This window comes from Chiloscyllium plagiosum, unplaced genomic scaffold (genome assembly GCF_037043375.1).
Source record: "Chiloscyllium plagiosum isolate Xiang-an unplaced genomic scaffold, Cpla_swu_hap1 HiC_scaffold_3, whole genome shotgun sequence".
Lineage (NCBI taxonomy): Eukaryota > Metazoa > Chordata > Chondrichthyes > Orectolobiformes > Hemiscylliidae > Chiloscyllium > Chiloscyllium plagiosum.
Window position 1 is genome coordinate 44256520 of NW_028270141.1, and position 18236 is coordinate 44274755.

Below are 18236 nucleotides of genomic sequence, written 5' to 3' on the forward strand. Positions count from 1 at the left end.
TCACATCGAGAGCAAATACCTGAAATAGTGGCACAGGTGGGAATTCTTACAACATTTGAGAAATATTTGGATGAGCAACTAAAATGCCTTAGTACAGAACACGATGGGCCAAGTCCTAAAAAATGGGATTGGACTGGTGCTTGATGGCTGCCAAAATAGGACAAAGGATATTTTGCCATGCCATAAAACATGATGACTCTATGTACTTTTTAGGTTATAAACAAAGATTTAGTGCAGGAAACCAATAGTAATTTTGTGCACAGCAAGGTCGCATAAACATTACTAAGATAAAGATCAGAACGTGTTTTTGGTAGAGAGATAAAGATTGGATTAAGTTTTAAATAACAGGTTTGTTATTACCTGTAATTTTTAAAAATTTACTCGAGGGACATGGGCATTTATTGCCCAAGCCTAGTTGCCCTTGAAAATATGGCAGCAAGCTGCCTTCTTGAACTACTGCAGTCCAGGTATTGTAGGAAAACCCACAATGCCTTTTGGTGAAGGAATTCCAGGAGTTTCAGCCAACAACATTGAAGGAATGGCTACATATTTCTAAGTCCGGATGGTGACTGGCTTTGAAGAAAGCTTGTAGACAGGAAGAAACTTCTCTCCTTAGTAGAGGGACCAATAACCAAGAAGCTTAGAAATAAGGTATGGGGCAGGAGATTTAGAGGGGATTTGAGTTTATTTGAAATACGTGATGTTCCCACGTATCTACTGCCCTTGTCCTTCTAGATGGAAGTAGTCATGGGTTTGGAAGGTGCTATCCAAGGATCTTAGGTAAGTTCCTGCAGTACATCTTGTAGACCATAGACACTGCTGATACTGAGCATCGGTGGTGGAGGGAGTGGATGCTTGTGGATGTGACACCAATCAAGTAGGCTGCTTTGTCCTGATGGTGTTAAGCTTGAGTATTCTTGAAGCTCCAGTCTTCCAGGCAAGTGTGAAACATGCCATCACACTCCTGGCTTATTCCTTGTTATTGGTAGGTGGGCTTTAGAGACTCAGAATCTGAGATACTCACCACAGTATTCCTTGCCTCTGACTTGCTCTTGTAGCCATAGTGTTTATATGGTGAATCGTGTTGAGTTTCTTGTCGATGGTAACCCCAATTGATAGTGGGAGATTTAGTGATGCGAGCACTATTGAATGTCAAGGGATAGTGGTTAGATCCACTCTTACTGTAAATGGTCATTGCTTGTCATTTGAATTACTTGCTACTTATCAGGTCAAAAGTTGAAAAATGTGGTGCTGGAAAAACACAGCAGGCCAGGCAGCATCCGAGGAGCAGGAGAATCGAAATTTTGGGTATTAGTCCTTCTTCATTCGTCATTCCTGAAGAAGGGCTTATGCCCGAAACGTCGATTCTCCTCCTCCTCGGATGCTGCCTGGCCTGCTGTGTTTTTCCAGCACCACATTTTTCAACTCTGGTACTCCAGCATCTGCAGTCCTCACTTTCTCCTAACTTATCAGGTCAAGCCTGAATATCATCCAGGTCTTGTTGTATTTGAACATGGACTACCTGAGAAATCACAAATGGTGCAAAACGTTGTGCAATCATTGGCAAACTTACCTTCTTCTGATGTAATGATAAAGGAAGGTCTTTGATGAAGCAGCTGAAGATGGTTGGGCCTAGGGTACTACCCTGAGGAACTGCTGCAGAGATGTCCTGGGGCTGGTGGCTGACCTCCGACAACCACAACATTTTTGCTACATGCCAGGTGTGTCCCCAACCAATACTGTGCTACTGGTAACCAGTTACTCCAGTTTTGTTGGGGTTCTTTGATGCCACACTTCATCAAATGTAAAGGAGGGAAGGTCTTACGAGGAAAGGCTGAGGGACTTGAGGCTGTTTTCGTTAGAGAGAAGGTTGAGAGGTGACTTAATAGAGACATATAAGATAATCAGAGGGTTAGATAGGGAGAGCCTTTTTCCAAGTATGGTGATGGCGAGCATGAGGGGGCATAGCTTTAAATTGAGGGGTGATAGATATAGGACAGATGTCAGAGCTAGTTTCTTTACTCAGAGAGTAGTAAGGGTATGGAATGCTTTGCCTGCAATGGTAAGGATTCGCCAACTTTAAGTACATTTAAGTCGTCATTGGACAAGCATATGGATGTACATGGAATAGTGTAGATTAGATGGGCTTCAGATTGGTGTGACAGGTCGGTGCAACATTGAGGGCCGAGGGGCTTGTACTGTGCTGTAATGTTCTATGTTCTAAGAAAGAGGCTTTTTTTATACAGAGTGGTTGGTGTGTGGAATAACTTCCTGAGAAAGTGGTGTATGTTGGTACAATTACAGCATTTAAAAGACATTTAGATAGATACATGAATAGGAAAGGTTTGGAAGGATATGCACCAGGAGCAGGCAAGTGGGACTAGTTTAGTTGGAATTATATTATTATTATAGTCATACAGCACGGACTGGTTGGATCAAAGGGTCTGTTTCTGTGCTGTATGACTATAATAATAATAAAAACTGTCACTGTTGACTGGCCTCTAGAATTCAGCCGTTTTTTCCATGTTTCAACTAAAGCTGTAATGAGATCAAGGACTGATTGGCCCTGACCTAACCCAACCTGAGCAAGCAGGTGCTCAGGTTGGAGAGTAGACTTCCGAGTTTAAATTATTGTTCTTTTATTGGCCAAGCCCAACGTTACACTTTTTGACTCAAACACATCTGACAAGAAAACCTTCCATTGGATTTTACTGCAACCCACTCTACCCTTCTGGATGGGCGGGGCAGAGACGGTGCAGATCTACACATGCGCATTGTGGCTCAGAACGCGACGCCCGCCCCGTCAGGGACGCTTCCAGGTGCGTCGGCGGAGATGCGCACGCATGAAATTGGAAATCCAGCGCCGGCGCAAAGCTGGTCGGCTCCGCGTTTGAATCAAAAAGCGCGGCGGGTGGGGATGGGCCCTGGATGACGGTTGGGGACGTCGTGACGTTGGCGGCACTAGCGGCTAACTTGAAAAGAACCTGTCAGCGCATGCGTAGGCAGGGTCCTGTTCTGTCCAGGGGGTTTGGCAAAGGACGGGCCGTCAAGAAAACCAGAAATTGCTGGGAAAATTCAGCAGGTTTGCAGCACCAGTGAAGAAAAAGCAGAGTTAACGTTTCGACACCGGGGACCCGTCTTCACAACTTGTCAACCACAGATGCTGCCTGAGCAAAAGGACTGCAGATGCTGTAAATCATAAAACAAAAACAGACGTTGCTGGAGAAGCTCAGCAGGTCTTGGCAGCATTTGTGCAGAGAAATCAGAGTTTACAGTTTCTGGCCCGGCGACCCTTCCTCAAAAACCTTGATTCCCCCCCCACCCCCACTGAGGAGTGGAGTGGAGGCGTGGGGTCTGAGGAGGGATTGGGATGGGGTCTGAGACGCGGAGGGGCGGGGTCTCGCAAGGGGGAGGTGGGAAAGGGGGGGGGGCAGGCTGTTGTGGCGAGCGCGCATGCGCCGCCGCGGTGGGCGGGGGGGGCAGAGAGAGAGAGAGCGGCCAACCGTCAGTGGGTGGTTTCTGTTGGTGACAGCGGGGTGAGAGGCGGCGGCAGCGCCAGCAGCGTTATTAACATTATCAACGCCGCCGCCAGCAGCAGCAGCAGCTCGAGCCAGCCGCGGCCATGGAACACCCGGCGCGGTTTAAATTTTAACGGCCGGCCCCGCGTGCGCGCGCCGAGCGGCCAGAGGGGAAATCCAGGGCCGGTGGACTCAGCGAGCACCCGGGGCGGCGTCACTGCCACCCGCGGTCGCAGCCGCCGGTGTGGAGGCCGAGGGGACGGACGAAGGGTTTTGGGCCCCAGCCATGGACGAACACCCGGGAGCCGGGGTGTTCTTCGGCAATACCTCGGTGCTGAGCGGAGGAGGAGGAGGCCCCGGGATTGGCAGCAGGAACCTGCAGCCGGCGCAGCAGCCGCCGGGGCCCGAGGGGGAAGCTCAGAGGCCGCAGTACAACATCCCGGGGATCCTGCACTTCCTGCAGCACGAGTGGGCCCGCTTCGAGATAGAGAGGACGCAGTGGGAGGTGGACAGGGCCGAGTTGCAGGTAAATAACACGCCCCTAGGCTAGGCCGCTCGTCATGCTTGGAACCTCGATTACTGACCTCCTCCCCCCTTGATCAACAGAGTAAGGGGGCGGTGGATACATTAAGATGGCCGCCTGTCAAAAAGGGAAGAAGAGGGTGGTGTTGATTTTTATTCAAAGACCCTCATCTTTGCAGCTTTTCCCCAACGACGATGGCACTTTAAATCAGAGGAGGTTTGCATCAACGCTTCAGATGTAGTGTGTGTAAAAGGTGCCTTCAATAACACTCTTAAACTGAATTGGGCAAGTTATGTGTAGCTACAAGTTAGCAGGACCTTAAAGAAAGAGCAAGTGGGTGTTTTCATTTGAGTTCTTTCCAAGAGCCAGAACAGACACGATGGGTCGAATGGACTCCTGTGTGCCGCCTGGTTATGTGGAATGTTACAGAAAAAATATGGCCAGTTAATTGGTCAGGATTGTCAGTAACTAGCGGGAACAGACTTATGATAGACAACAAGAGCACCAGACGGACAGAGGTTTTTCTTGAGACAGCCAGTTATGATGTGAATGCACTCTCCGGAAATAAAGAAAGAAAACAGATTTATTAGTGGGAACTAGATAAATATTGGGAGTAGGAGGAAATTTCAGGTGTGGCTCATGATCGAGGAGTGCAAGTAACTAGATAGCTCTGTGAAAGAATTGGGAGTGGAATGATCTGTGCGGTGTTGGGAAATCTGTTCACTGAGCAATCACCCACTTTTTCCCTGCCTTTACCCTCACCATTCCTGGTGATCCAGCTTGTATGGATTGATCTGCATTATTTTGCATCTATTAGAATGTTGGTTCTTTCTTGAGTAGTTCTAAAGAACAGTGATTTAAATTGGTTGTACAGGAGCAAGGTTTCATATTGAGTTGAAGGTTCACAAAGAGGAGAGTTACCTTTGGTCTCATTACAGATTTAAACATCAATAATTTAGCAATCTTTGTTCAGCGTTTTGTGTTGTTATCTATCAATGAATCATAGTAACCAAAGGTTACGCAATAACATTCCAAAGGAAGTAAAGCTGTTCTGAATAGCTTAATGCTCTTGTTATATTGCAGAGGATTCCTCATGACGTAACAAAACAAAACCTGAGGAGTTTTTGATTATTATGCACCAATCAGAGCACCTTCCTCTTAAACTTTCAAATGAGTTTTAGTTGTGAAATTATAGTCATTTACAAGCCTTTGTTGGAATTTCTGAATTTGGCGTATTTTATTGACAAGTCATTATGCTTAATATTGTAGTTCAGGATTGCCTTTCAACAATTTACATTGTGCCTTGAGTATAACATTTTAGTGTTAGGAAAACGTGTTAGGAGAAATTGACAAGTCTGTTGAAAAGAATGATGAAAAAAGTAATTTCTCCATTATTATGATAGAACCAGGCCCAAATTAGAGATCTTAGTTTTGTGTATCTTGTGAGCTCACCGCCATTTACGTATTATCAGGGAGTAACCATGGGATACTGTTCATGCAGCTGGTTCTATTAATATACCTATTGCATTGTTTTCAGGAACCTGCAGGATATGAAACACTCCCAGCTTTTCTATTTGTATAAATTAATGTAAAACCAATAGGAAAGCCAAGATGTTAGTGTACCCTGTTATGCATGAAATATAATTTACTAAGCCAGATATTCTATGCCCTTGGCACTTCAACATTCATTGTCTTTAAGTCTGAATTCTAGAATTACCTATCAATTCAGTATGTGGAAATAAGTCTTCTGGAAGATGGTACTTTCAGTATCTTTAACATATCCCCATTGCTTTCCTGTTGTCTGTTCCCTCTTGAGTTCCTCTGACTTGGTATTGAACCTAGGATTCTGTAAACAATTGTCTTGTTGAAATGTTAAAAGTGCTTGCAACAACAATTAATGGCTACTTAAACTTGTATAGAGCAGGGGCATTGTTAAACAAATCTTGACACTTACCCACATGGGGACCACAAGCTTGGTCAAAGAAGAAACATCTTAATGGCGGAGAGAGGTAGTGTACTTTCTGAAATGAATTCCAGAGACTCTTCCTCCCCCCCCCCCCCCCCCGCCACAGTTTTGAATCATTCTACATTCACAGAGCTAGGATTGTGATACGTTGGCAAGGTACAAAGGTATGAGGTTTTCAGCAGAAGGTGAGCGCATTTAGACAATGTTATGAAGGTGGAAGATGGCATGGCTATGTAATTGAAATCTTGCCTCAGGATTAAAATGACAGGTTTACAGATAACATGGTGAACAGTCAGACAGTTGTTAGGGAAAAGAATGGAGTTTCTGGTGGGAGTAAAAACAGTAACTGTGCCATTAATAAAAGTTTCAATCTTGCTGCAACTTTACAATATGCTAATCAGATTGTACCTGATGTACTGTGAGCAGTTTTGGTCTCTTTTATTTAAGCAAAAAATATATTTCATTGGAGACTATTCTGGGAAGTTTCGCAAGGATGCTCCTGGTATGGAGGAATTGTTTTATGAGTGAAGGCTAAACAATTTAGGACTTGCTGGAATTTAGAAGAATGAGACATGATCTCATTGAAACGTACAGGATTCTTAAGGCGCCTAATGGTAAATGCTGAGTGTTTTTCCTTAGGAGAGTCTAACATCAGAGGGCATACCCTCAGAATAAAGGGGACTTATTCCTGATGAAGGGCTTTTGCCCAAAACGTCGATTCTCCTGCTCGGATGCTGCCTGACCTGCTGTGCCTTTCCAGCACCACACTCTCAACTCTAATCTCCAGCATCTGCAGTCCTCACTTCCTCCTCAGAATAAAGGGATGCTAATTTAAGACTGAGATGAGGAAGAATTTCTTCCGAGGGTTGAGTCTTTGGAACTCTTGGCCATGGAGAGCTCGGCGGACAGAGTCCTTGTGTACATTTATGGTTGAGGCTGGTTGTTGATCAGTAGGGGAATCTAGGATTGTGGGGAAAATGCAGCAATGTGGACATGAGGGATGTCTGATCAGCCATGATCCTATTGAATAGCAGAGCAGGTTTGAGGGGCTGATCTCTTTACAATGAGATCATGAATTAATCCAATATTAGGGCTAGTGTAAGTTGCTTTCTGGTTTCTTAGAAACCATCCTGAGACAAACTTCTCACCTAGGCTACCTTTGACCTTTTTTTCCAGTTGTAATTAAAGCATCCTTGTAATTATTGCCGTACTTTTCTGACAAGCCTCTGTTATTTCTTCCTTCATACTCCATCTTCTCTGTGGTTACTATTAGTGAGCTTACTCTCGCTGTGTGTTGCGAAAACTTGTCTTTGTAATTTCTCATCTCTACCCAAACTGCTTCTACATTCTGGTTTCCTGAACTTGGGTTATCCATCTTGACTGCGATAATACCATCATTAAATTACATAGCCACCCCTCTATCTTTCTGCTGTTTCCTCCACTTGAGGTCAAGTTCCAAGACATCTTCCAGCCATGTCTCTATAATAGCTATCAGATTGTTCTAATTTAGTTCAGTTTACCTTGTCAGTTAATCTATTTTGTTTCAAATGGTACATGCTTTCAGATACAGAGCCTTTACTTTTGCCACTTTATTTTTTTGTAGCCTCCAGCCTTTGTACAAATCTAAGAGTAAGCAAACAATCTATTTCTTCCTATTGCTGTTTATCATTTCCCATATAAAGACCCTTCTCTCTTGGATAACTTTCTTTTAAACCAGGTCTTCTTAAATTTGATTCCTTAGTCTCGTAAGAAATAGGATCAGGCTCTTCAGCCCCTCGAACCTCCTCTGTCATTCAATACCATCGTAACTGATCTGACACTTCTCACTTCAACATTCTTGATTTTTCCTCATAACCCTTTGTTTCCCCTACTGTTCAAGAAACTAGCTATCTATCCCAGCCTTAAATATACACACAAGGGCTCAAGCTCCCACAGGTTTCTGTGGCAAGTTGTTCCAAAGACACGCAACCCTCAAGAGAAGAAACTCTGTCTCATCTGAGTCATAAATTGACATCCCTTAATTCTGAACCTATGCCTTCTAACTTAAACTCTCCCATGAGGGGAAACATCCTCTCAACATTTACCCTGTCAGACTCCTTAAGAATCCTGTATGTCTCATTCATCTAACCTCTAGAGTTCCGACCTACTTAATCTTTCACATAAGACAATCTCTATATGCTAAAGATCATCTGAGTAAGCCTCTGAATTGTCTCCAATGAAATAATACCTTTTCTTAACTAAAGGGACAAAAACTGCTCTTAGTTTTCCAGATGTGGTCTCACCAATGTCTTGTATAGTTGCAGTAAGATGTCCCTACTGTAATACTGTAATCTCCCTGAAATACTGTTCAACATTCCATGAGCCTTCCAGATTACCTGCTGCACCTATGTGCTGGCTTTGTGTTTTGTACATTAAGTACCCTTTGCTTTGTAGCTTTCTGCAGTTTTTTTTCTCCATCGGCAATACTTTTTTTTAACCTCCCAGAATGAACAATTTCAAATTTTCCCTCACGTTATATTTCATTTGCCAACTTTTTGTTCACTTAACCTATCAATATCTCTCTGTAAACTGTTTGTATCCTTTTCGCAATCTGCCCTTCCACCTATTTTTGTGTTGTCTGCAAATTTGGCCACAGTACATTCGCTTCCTTCCTCCAAGTCATTAATATGAATTGTAAACAGTTGCGCTCCCAACAATGATACGTATGGAATCCAACTGGTCATGAGTCGCCAGCTTTTTTTAAAAATCTCTTATCTCCACTTGCTGTTTCCTGTTCATTAGTCACTTCACTATCTATGTCAATATAGTACCTCCAATACCAGGGGCTGTTACCTTATAACGTACCCAGTGCCTTCTGGAAGTCTGAGTCCAACACATCTGCTGGTCCCCCTCTCTCCACTCTGAGACTTACCCCAAAACACACTCATAAATCATGTAGACACAATGTTCTCTTTCATGAAGCCATGCTGACTCTGCTTGATTTTTCAAAGGTTCTGCTATTGCTGCTTTAATAATTGATTCCAATACTTTTCCAACAATAGATGTTAAGCTGATTGGATTATAGTTACACCCCTTTTGCCTCCTTCACCTTTAGATTAGGGCTGTCATGTTGGCAGGTTTCCAATCCTCTGGTACATCTCCAGAGTCCAAAGATTTTTGGAAAATTGCAACTAATGGACCCATTACCTCTTGGCTACCTCGTTTAAGATCCTAAGATGCAAACCGTCAGGGCCGGTGGATTTATCAGCCTTTAGCCCTGTTAGTTTGTCTAGTACTACTTCTCTCATGATGGTAATGGTTCTTAATTTCTCCCCTGTATTCTTTAGTATGAATGAAATGTTCAAAGTACTTTCCACCACAATACATATTTAATATCTCTGCCATTTCCTTGTTCCCCATAACCATCTCCCCAGATTCATTTCTAAGGGACCTATGTTCATTGTGACCTCTTCCTCTCTAGATACGTAAAGAAGCTTTTACTGTCAGTTTTTAAATTCTTTGCTAATTTGCCCGTGCAGTTTATTTTCTCTCGCACATTTTTTTTAATCCTCCTTTGCTGAATTCTGAATTTATTCCAAACTGAGAGACTATTACTTGCCCGCTTATAAGCATTTTCTTTCACCTTAACTTGCCATGGTTAATATTACCCTCTCTTTGAATGTTGCGTCATATTGTTTGTGAGAGTCATGAGTTACCACCTCAAATGTCTGCTAATGCTTGCTTAGTGACATTCCTGCTAATCTGTCTGAGCAGTTCACGTTACCTAACTCCATCCTAATTTATTGTAAATGCTTCTATTTAAGGTGGAGTTAAATTTAGATACATGAGATGTTGCATTTTGGTAAGGCAAACCAGGACAGGGCTTACACGGTGAATGGTAGGGCTGTAGGGAGTGTTGCTAAATGAAGAAATCTAGGGGTACATGTGCATAGTTCCTTGAAAGTACAGTCACCGTAGACAGACTGGTGAAGTTGCTTGGCATACTTGCCTTCATTGGTCAGAATGTTGAGTTTAGGAGTTGCGGCTACGCAAGATATTGGTGAGGTTACTTTTAGAATACTGTATACAATTCTGGTCGCCCTTCCATTGGATGGACGTTAAATTTGGGAGAGTGTGCAGAAAAGAATTAAGGATGTTGCTGGGACTAGAGGGTTTGATTTATAGGGAGAGGCTAAATAGGCTGGGGCTCTTTTCCCTGGAGTGTCTGAGGCTGAGGGGTGACCTTATAGACGTTTATAAAATCATGAGTAACATGGATAGGATGAAGAGCCTAGGTGTTTTTTCATACAATGGAACTAGAGGGCGTAGGTTTAAAGTGAAAGGGGCAAGATTTAAAAAGGACCTGAGGAGTAACTTTTACATGCTGAGGTTGGTGCGTGTGTGGGAACAAGCTGCCAGAGGAGTGGTGGAGGTAGGTACAATCATAATATCTAAAAGGCAACTGGATGGGTATATGAATAGGAAGGGTTTAGAGGGATATGGGTAAATGGGGCTAGGTCAGATTGGGATGTCTGGTCAGCGTGAATTAGTTGAATCAAAGGGTCTGTTTCTGTGACTGTAAGTTACACACAGTTGTTTCCAGCACAAGTTTGTCATTCTCAAACTGACTACTAAGTTCACCATGTAATAATTGCTATTTTGTAGGCAGTCTTTTATTCTAAGGTCGTTTATTAATTCTGCTGTTTACCCATTTCCAGATCCAAGATAGCATGCTCTCTGGTTTGCTGTGACATGGCCCTTTGAAACTATCTTTAATGCAAGTTATCAATTCATTGCTCATGGTTTTGAGGGCTTTGGATCTGTAGGAAGAGCTGAAATCTCATTGAGTGCATTCAAATATAGAATGCCAGGAAAGATGGATGTGCACTTGGTAGATGATCGAGAATTTGAAGACTTTTGAGAGGAGAGGGAGGTTGAAAACAGGTGATCAACTTGTAAGCATAAATGTGTTTAGTTAATTATTGAGGAGGGAGTGATGGTGGCAGATTCTAAGTACACATAATATGCAAGTTGATTGAGCTAATGTGGGAGCTGGGAAGGAAGTTGGGTCATCAGGAGGTGAATCCCCTAAACAATTAAAATAGTTTTCAAAACTCAAATTGCATCTTGCTCAAAGGTCTGTCGTCTTATTGTAAAGCTGGTAGTTATGGATCTGGCATATGAACAATTGATGTCTTAACGTAATCATACAAGAATACCCAGTGTTGGAATTTTTGTTGCGATTTTTCTATGTAGCATGCTGGACCAGTATAGTATGATGACTGTGCTATGGAAAGATGATGTGAGCAATCTGGACATTGTTTTATGTGTGGAAAAAAGGGTCTTTTTACATAAGTTGGGCACTTGCTTTTTGTTCTGTTGTGAGCTAGTGTTGTTTCTTTGCCAGTTTTCATATTACACAAATATAATCAATGTCACCAGTTAAAACCACATGCAACATAGTTGGTTAGTAACTGAGGAAAGCTAGCAGAGCTACTGGCAGAGAAAGAACAGAAATGAAATGCATTGAATGTGTGTTGTACCATAACAACATTATTTCTTGGATGCGCGTATACTTCGATATCCGATTAATTTTCACTATATAATGGTTGTTAATTAAGAGACTTCATACACTTTGAATCTTGACCTTTTTATAAATATTATACATTATTTCCTCTTCATTCTCTGCAAGTATTAAGTTTCTGCAGCTAAGACTGTTCTTCCTAAAAAAATAAACCAACATGCATACAAAACATCTGATAAGGCAATAGGTGAATGAGAAATCCATTCTCCTTTTGGAGTATGCACCAGAAATAGTTTTGAGATGTCATGGTACATTTTTGATATCTATGAACTATTTTACTTTGGATTACTTATTATTTTGAGTTGAGGTAACTTGTGCTATCAAAAGCAAAAATGAACAGGAGATAGATTACAGAATCTAACTTTGTCATCTATTCTGTTCATTGATGTTGAGTCATGAGTGATGACAAAGCTTCAGATAGGAATGAACCTCACTGATTTTTTTTTTTAAGTTCCTGATTTCTAAAACAAAATAGAAACCTGAAGGCCCTAAGACTAGGAACACAAGTAGCCATTCAACCCATCAAGTCTGCCCTACCATTCAATGAGAATATGGCCGATCTGATATTTCTCAACTTCACAATCCTATCTTTTCTCCATAACCCTCAATTCCATGGTTTATTTTAAGTCTGTCTCAGCCATGAATATATTAATGAAACAGCCTCGACAGTCCTCTCCTGTAAAGAATTCCACAGAACCACTACCGTCTGAAAAGAAATTCCTCCTCACTTCTGTTTAAGTATGTCACCCCTTACTTTGAGTTTAAGGACTCTGGTCCTAGACTCTCCCACAATGGGAAACAACTACCCAGCATCTACTCTGTTAAGCCACCTTAAATCTTGTCTTTCAATAGGTTCATCTCTGATTCTTCTAAACTCCAATGAATAGATGCCCAACCTACTCAACCCTCCTTGTAAAATCCCTCCATGCTTAGGATCAAACTAGTGAACCTTTCCTAAGTGGCCTGCAGTGGCTGTACATTTTTCCTAACTATAAGGGGACCAAAAGAATTCAAAATATTTTAGATGTGGTCTAGCTAGTGCCTTGTATCATTTTTTAGCAAAACTTCCCTGTTTTTATTCTCTATTCCCTTGGAAATAATTACCAACATTCCATTTGCCTTCCCTGTTACCTGCTGAACTTGATCCTAGCTTCTGTGATTTATGCACGATGACCCTCAAATCCCTCTGTGCTGCAGCTTTCTGCAAATTTTTTTTTTTTCTATTTATATAGTATTTCAGCTCCTGTATTCTTCCTGCCAAAGTGTATAAACTCCCATTTTCACATTGTTTTCCATCGAGCAAGTTTTTGCCCATTTACTTAACTGTCTTTATGCCTCTGTAGACACCCTATCGTCTTCACCACTGGCCTTCCAACCTATTTTTGTCATCTACAATCTTGGCACAAGTGTATTCATCAACTTCATCCAAATCGCAAATGCATAGTATAAATAATTGTGGCCCAAACAATGGTCTTTGTGGCACTCCAGGAGTTGCATTTGACATGCTTAAAATACCCCCCCTTATCTTAAATGTGTCTTTTATTATTTATTCAATTTTCTAGCCATGACAGAGTACTACCTTCAGTACCATGGGCTCTTATCAAGTAGGCTTATATGCTGTGCCATATCGAACATCTTTTGACAATCCAACTTTATTACATCAACTGGTTCTCCTTTGTTTATGCTGTTTATTCCTTCATTCTAGGCTACACTGGAATAGGTCCCTTGCTAATACTTAAATTTTGTAATTCATCTTTCTCCTCCTATAAATCTGAACTGATGTCTTGTAAAGATATCAAGTTTCAAGTTTGCTGGTAAGGAGATGAATTGAAGTCATCAGGCAAATGAGCAAGTTGTGATCCTAAACTTGAATTTTAAAACTCTGCTTGTAGCTTTCAGGTTTTTTTCATTGTGTTTACAGGTTTTTGAGCCTTGAAGGATGATTATGGGCAGATGATGATGCCTTGGGGCTTGATTTCAAAGTATGCATATGATGTGGAAAGATAAAGGTTATTACATTTTGAGTATAGAAAGAATGAGAGGAACATCTAAGAGCAATTACTGGCAAAGAACTAGGGAAGGGATGGTTACTGCTTGTGTGAGCTGTGGCCTCTAATCAGACAATTCTTTTAAAAATAGGAATGTCAGGGAAATGCTAGTGAGCCTTCCAGTTGGAGTAGTATTGAAGTTATGGACAGACTTGGAATTAATTGAGGTATGGTATACAATTTTATGAAATCAAGTAACTTCTTAACAAAAGAGCTGGTAATTTTCTAATAAATTGCATCAAAGCTTGAAGTTTAATCTCCAAAACGATGAGTTTTTTTTGTTGTGTTGGATAATCTTGATAACTGTACCAAATTCATTAATACCTTAATAGTGTCATGTTTTTGTTTGAGGAACTACCTTTATGTTATGTGAATAAATTTTTAATTTGAATTGATTAAATGTGATTAATAACTAAATACTGTAACCGGGGATTGAAAATAGTTGTGGAAGTTCAAGTTTTAGCTGCCTTTTCGCCTCAGTTCACTTTTATGTGGCTTTTCTGTAATTATATTCCAAAATGGCACACAGATTTGCTTGAAAAATGAAGTAAAGGTGTTTATGAACTTATATCCATTGCGGTTAATGTGGAAAGAGGATTGAACCATGACAGTAGAATGGGTGTACGGCAATAGATACATTCTAGATCCATTTTGCTGTGTTTGTGTGAAGATCCGAATACAAATCTTTACACCAAGAGCACAGATGTCAGTACTTCAGATGATAAAAGTTGGATGTAGAATTATGTTATTTTGGAATAATGGAGAGACCAAGAGGTGATTTTGATTTCACAGACGAGATGGTGAATTAATAAGGAGCTCAATTGTAACACATTATAATAACTATCTCTGTGGAACCATTTGTGTAAAGGTTAGTGAATTCATTAACTTGGAACTTGCTCCATTGCAGCAGGATCAATGGATGAGAGAGGAATATAAATGATGTATATGTGGTGATTCCTCCTATTAAATAAAGTATATTGATCTTTAAGCTATCCATTACTGCTTCAAGTTCAAATATATGTAGTTAAGAATTGGATGTGTGGGTGATTTAGCACACAGAAGTTCTGGGGTGAGAGTACTTATTTGAGGAAGCAGTTTTCAGGTCTTGAATAGGTCCTCCTAAAAGGACATGAGATTTAGGCAGGTAATTGCACTGTATCTTGGATGGCAGATCTTTCAAATAATGCACAAAGTGTGTGCCCCATACTGCAACAGGGCTTGTGTGGTACAGTGGTAGTGTCCCTCTTAGCCACGGGTTCAAGTCCCAACTGTAGAGATGTACCAACTCAGATACCTCTGAGCAGGTTGATTGGAAATTTGGGATATGTATTTAAATATAGCTTTAATATGTTACATTTGGAGAATAGTTACTATGAAATCAGGAGAGTAAGAAGTAATTATAAATGAAAATAATTGCCTTTGTGTTAGGAATACAGAGGAATTTTATCATTTGTTAATGCAATAAGTTGGCTGTATAATTACAAAGCTTCTGGAACATTCCAAATGTAGGAGTGTCCAAACGTTTTAACACAATGGAGCATTCTGGTCCACAGGGGTTTAGAGATTGGATGTCAGTAATTACAATACATAAAATACGATGAAGGATTGTCTTCGACATGGTGTTCCCTTGGAGTGCTTCTTTGCAGCTTCATCAGAATGGTAACCTGGGTTTTCGAGGATTAATGAAGACAATTTGTAGGGACTTGATTTGTATTCCATTGATTATAGGAGAAAGGAGTTGATCCGAAACAAAAATGAAAAATGATGGAAATACTCGGCACAGCAGGCAACATCTGTGGAGAGAAGGAGTAAATGTCTCAGGGTTCAATAATCTTAACCGTAATAGCATAATAAATAGTAGCAGCATTACGTCATTTGTTCCTTTAGAGTCTGCTCTGCCATTTGATCATGACTGATATGTTTCTCAAACCCATTCTCCTGCCTTCTCCCTGTAAAACTTGATCCCCATACTAATTAAGAACCTATCTATCTCTGTCTTAAATACACTCAATGACTTGGCCTCTATAACCTCTGCAACAATGAGTTCCACCGATTTAATCACCCTCTGGCTGAAGAAATTCCTTCTTGTTTCAGTTGTAACCTTCACGCCAACTAGCGTTGGGTTCTAGTCTCTCCAACTAGCAGAAATATCTTCTCCACATCTACTGTATCTAGGTCTCCTGAGATCTGGATGGGATGCTCCTGTTCAGAAATACAGTGCAGACTCAACAAGCTGAATGATCTCTTTCTGTCCTGGAGGGATTCTGTGACTCTTGGTATATTTTAAAGTGCGTGTATGGTGACTCGGAAGCCAAGAGCAGTTGTGGATAATTTATAATACATAAATGCAAATTAATGTGAAAATAGTGTTGGCTGAACAGAATATGTATTGACAAACTCTTTAAATTTTTATAGCTGGAAATCCAAGCTTTACTGACAAATGGCAAGTAACATTCATGTCACACAAATTCCAAGCAATGATCACCTCCAATAGTAGACCATCTAGGAGTCACCATTGCCCAAAAGCTCAACTGGACCTGCCATATAAACTGGTGCTACAAGAGCTGGTCAGTGGCTAAGAATTCTCATACAATACCTACAGTGTGGAAAGAGGCCATTCTGCCCAACAAGTCCATCGAAGAGCATTCCACCCAGATCCATCTTGGTAACCATGAAGTTCCCATCGGCTTAGCAGTTTAATGAAATATGTTTTTGGTGTAACCCAGCAAGTTGTGACAGTATTGATGATTTAAGTCTAGTGTAAGTCCTCGGAGCTGCAGCTTAATGAAACTGGATAATGAATCAAGGTGATGTGCATCCTGATTTTTGACACTTTCCAGATGGGAGAAGCTGGAAACGCTTTACAGTTTTTAAAAAATTGTCATGCCCTTCATTTATAACTGTTCCTTGCAAATTACAAGGCAATTATGAATATTCCTATAGAATTCTCAGAATCCCTACTGTGTGGAAACAGGCTATTTAGCGCAACAAGTCCACACCGACCCTCCAGGTGTATCCCACCCAGACCCAATCCCCTACCCTGACTACATTTCCCCTGACTAATGCACCTAACCTCCACATCCCAGAACATTACGGGCAATTTAGCATGGCAAATTCACCTGACCTGCACACCTTTGAACTGTGGAAGGAAACCAGAGCACCCAGAGGGAACCCACGCAGACAATGAAAGAATGTGCAAACTCCACATAGTGGAATCTGGGCCACTATATGTACAGCAAAGATTCACTAAAGGATAATTCCTGTAAATTCAGCCCTGATTCATTCCTAACTGAGGCTGTGACATCCTACTGTTCTCATCCTCTTGAATAAGTTTTGTGAATTATTTGCTTTATTATTTTGAATAGTAAACTGAGATTGATTTAATTCAAGCAAGATAATTAATCACAGCATTTATGACATTCATGCTTGAACACTGGCAGATATCATAAGCACCAACCTTTAAAGTTGACTCCCCTCAAAATGCTTTGAGTTGATTTGCAGATTTTATTGTTGGATCCATTTCTTAGACTCTAAGATTGTTATGGTACCATGTTTCTTGTTATTAAAATGTCTAAATACTGTAAGATGAACTTTCTATTGGTAGTTTCTAAAATTGCTGTTAATCTGCATTGTGTTTTTTGCCAAAAAGCTTGCTTTTTTCATGACTTTTATTACAAAATGAATCAATTCTGTGTGAATAATTTTAACAACTTTCTCTGGAATAATTTATCCTAATTGTCCTAAAAATGACAATCCAATCTTAATTTGCCTGTGAATGAGTCACTTATTGCTCAGCAGTCAGCACTCTAAAGAAAACTCTGTGTACAGTTTCATTTCCTTTTTCATGGAGTAAAATCTAAAAGTTTACTGTTGTTACTTTTTAGGTTCTATTGATTTGAGGAGAAAATGAGGTCTGCAGATGCTGGAGATCAGAGCTGAAAATGTGTTGCAGGAAAAGCGCAGCAGGTCAGGCAGCATCCAGGGAACAGGAGAATCGACGTTTCGGGCATAAGCCCTTCTCCAGCAACACATTTTCAGGTTCTATTGATTGTCAACCTGCAGATCTCACTTTTAAACAGATTTAAAAAGTGAAGTCTAATGCTTGGAACAGATGGCATTGAAATGATTACTGTTAAGCACTGTAAAGATTTGTATTTTGGGGCAGATGGTCTAATTAATTCTAAAAAGCATAGAAATTGATTCAATTTTTAATAATGTAATTTTTCAAAAGATGGTTAGCATCCCTTTGCTTCATGCAAATTTACAAATTGAGTCGATCCCTTGAGCCAGCTCCACCATTCAGTAAGATCATGACTGGTCTGATTACTTCACAATCCTTCCTGCCTGGAAAAACTGTCACACTCTTGCTGATGAAGAATCACTGGTAAAGTGATAGTATTTAACAATGAATTTTCTAGGATAAAAATGGAGGGAAATCTTTAACACTAACTTCTTGCACTGTGCCCATTATGATGAGTATAGAACAAAGAAAATTACAGCAGGGGACAGGCCCTTCGGCTTCCAAGCCTGCGCCAATCCAGATCATCTATCTAAACCTGTCGCCTATTTTCCAAGGATCCGTATCCCTCTGCTCCCTGCCCGTTCATGTATCTGTCTG

The 18236-nt window shown here is 40.9% G+C and overlaps 1 protein-coding gene across 2 annotated transcripts in view; it reads left to right on the forward strand.

The window, feature by feature from the left end:
- Positions 1-3530: 3530 nt before the first annotated feature.
- strn (striatin, calmodulin binding protein) overlaps positions 3531-18236 on the forward strand; it is a 141233-nt gene continuing 126527 nt past the window's right edge. For both annotated transcript variants that reach the window (XM_043680661.2, XM_043680668.2), the window contains exon 1: positions 3531-4044. In XM_043680661.2, the coding sequence (XP_043536596.2) occupies positions 3805-4044 (240 nt within the window). In that variant the 5' untranslated portion in view covers positions 3531-3804. The remainder of the gene's footprint in view (positions 4045-18236) is intronic.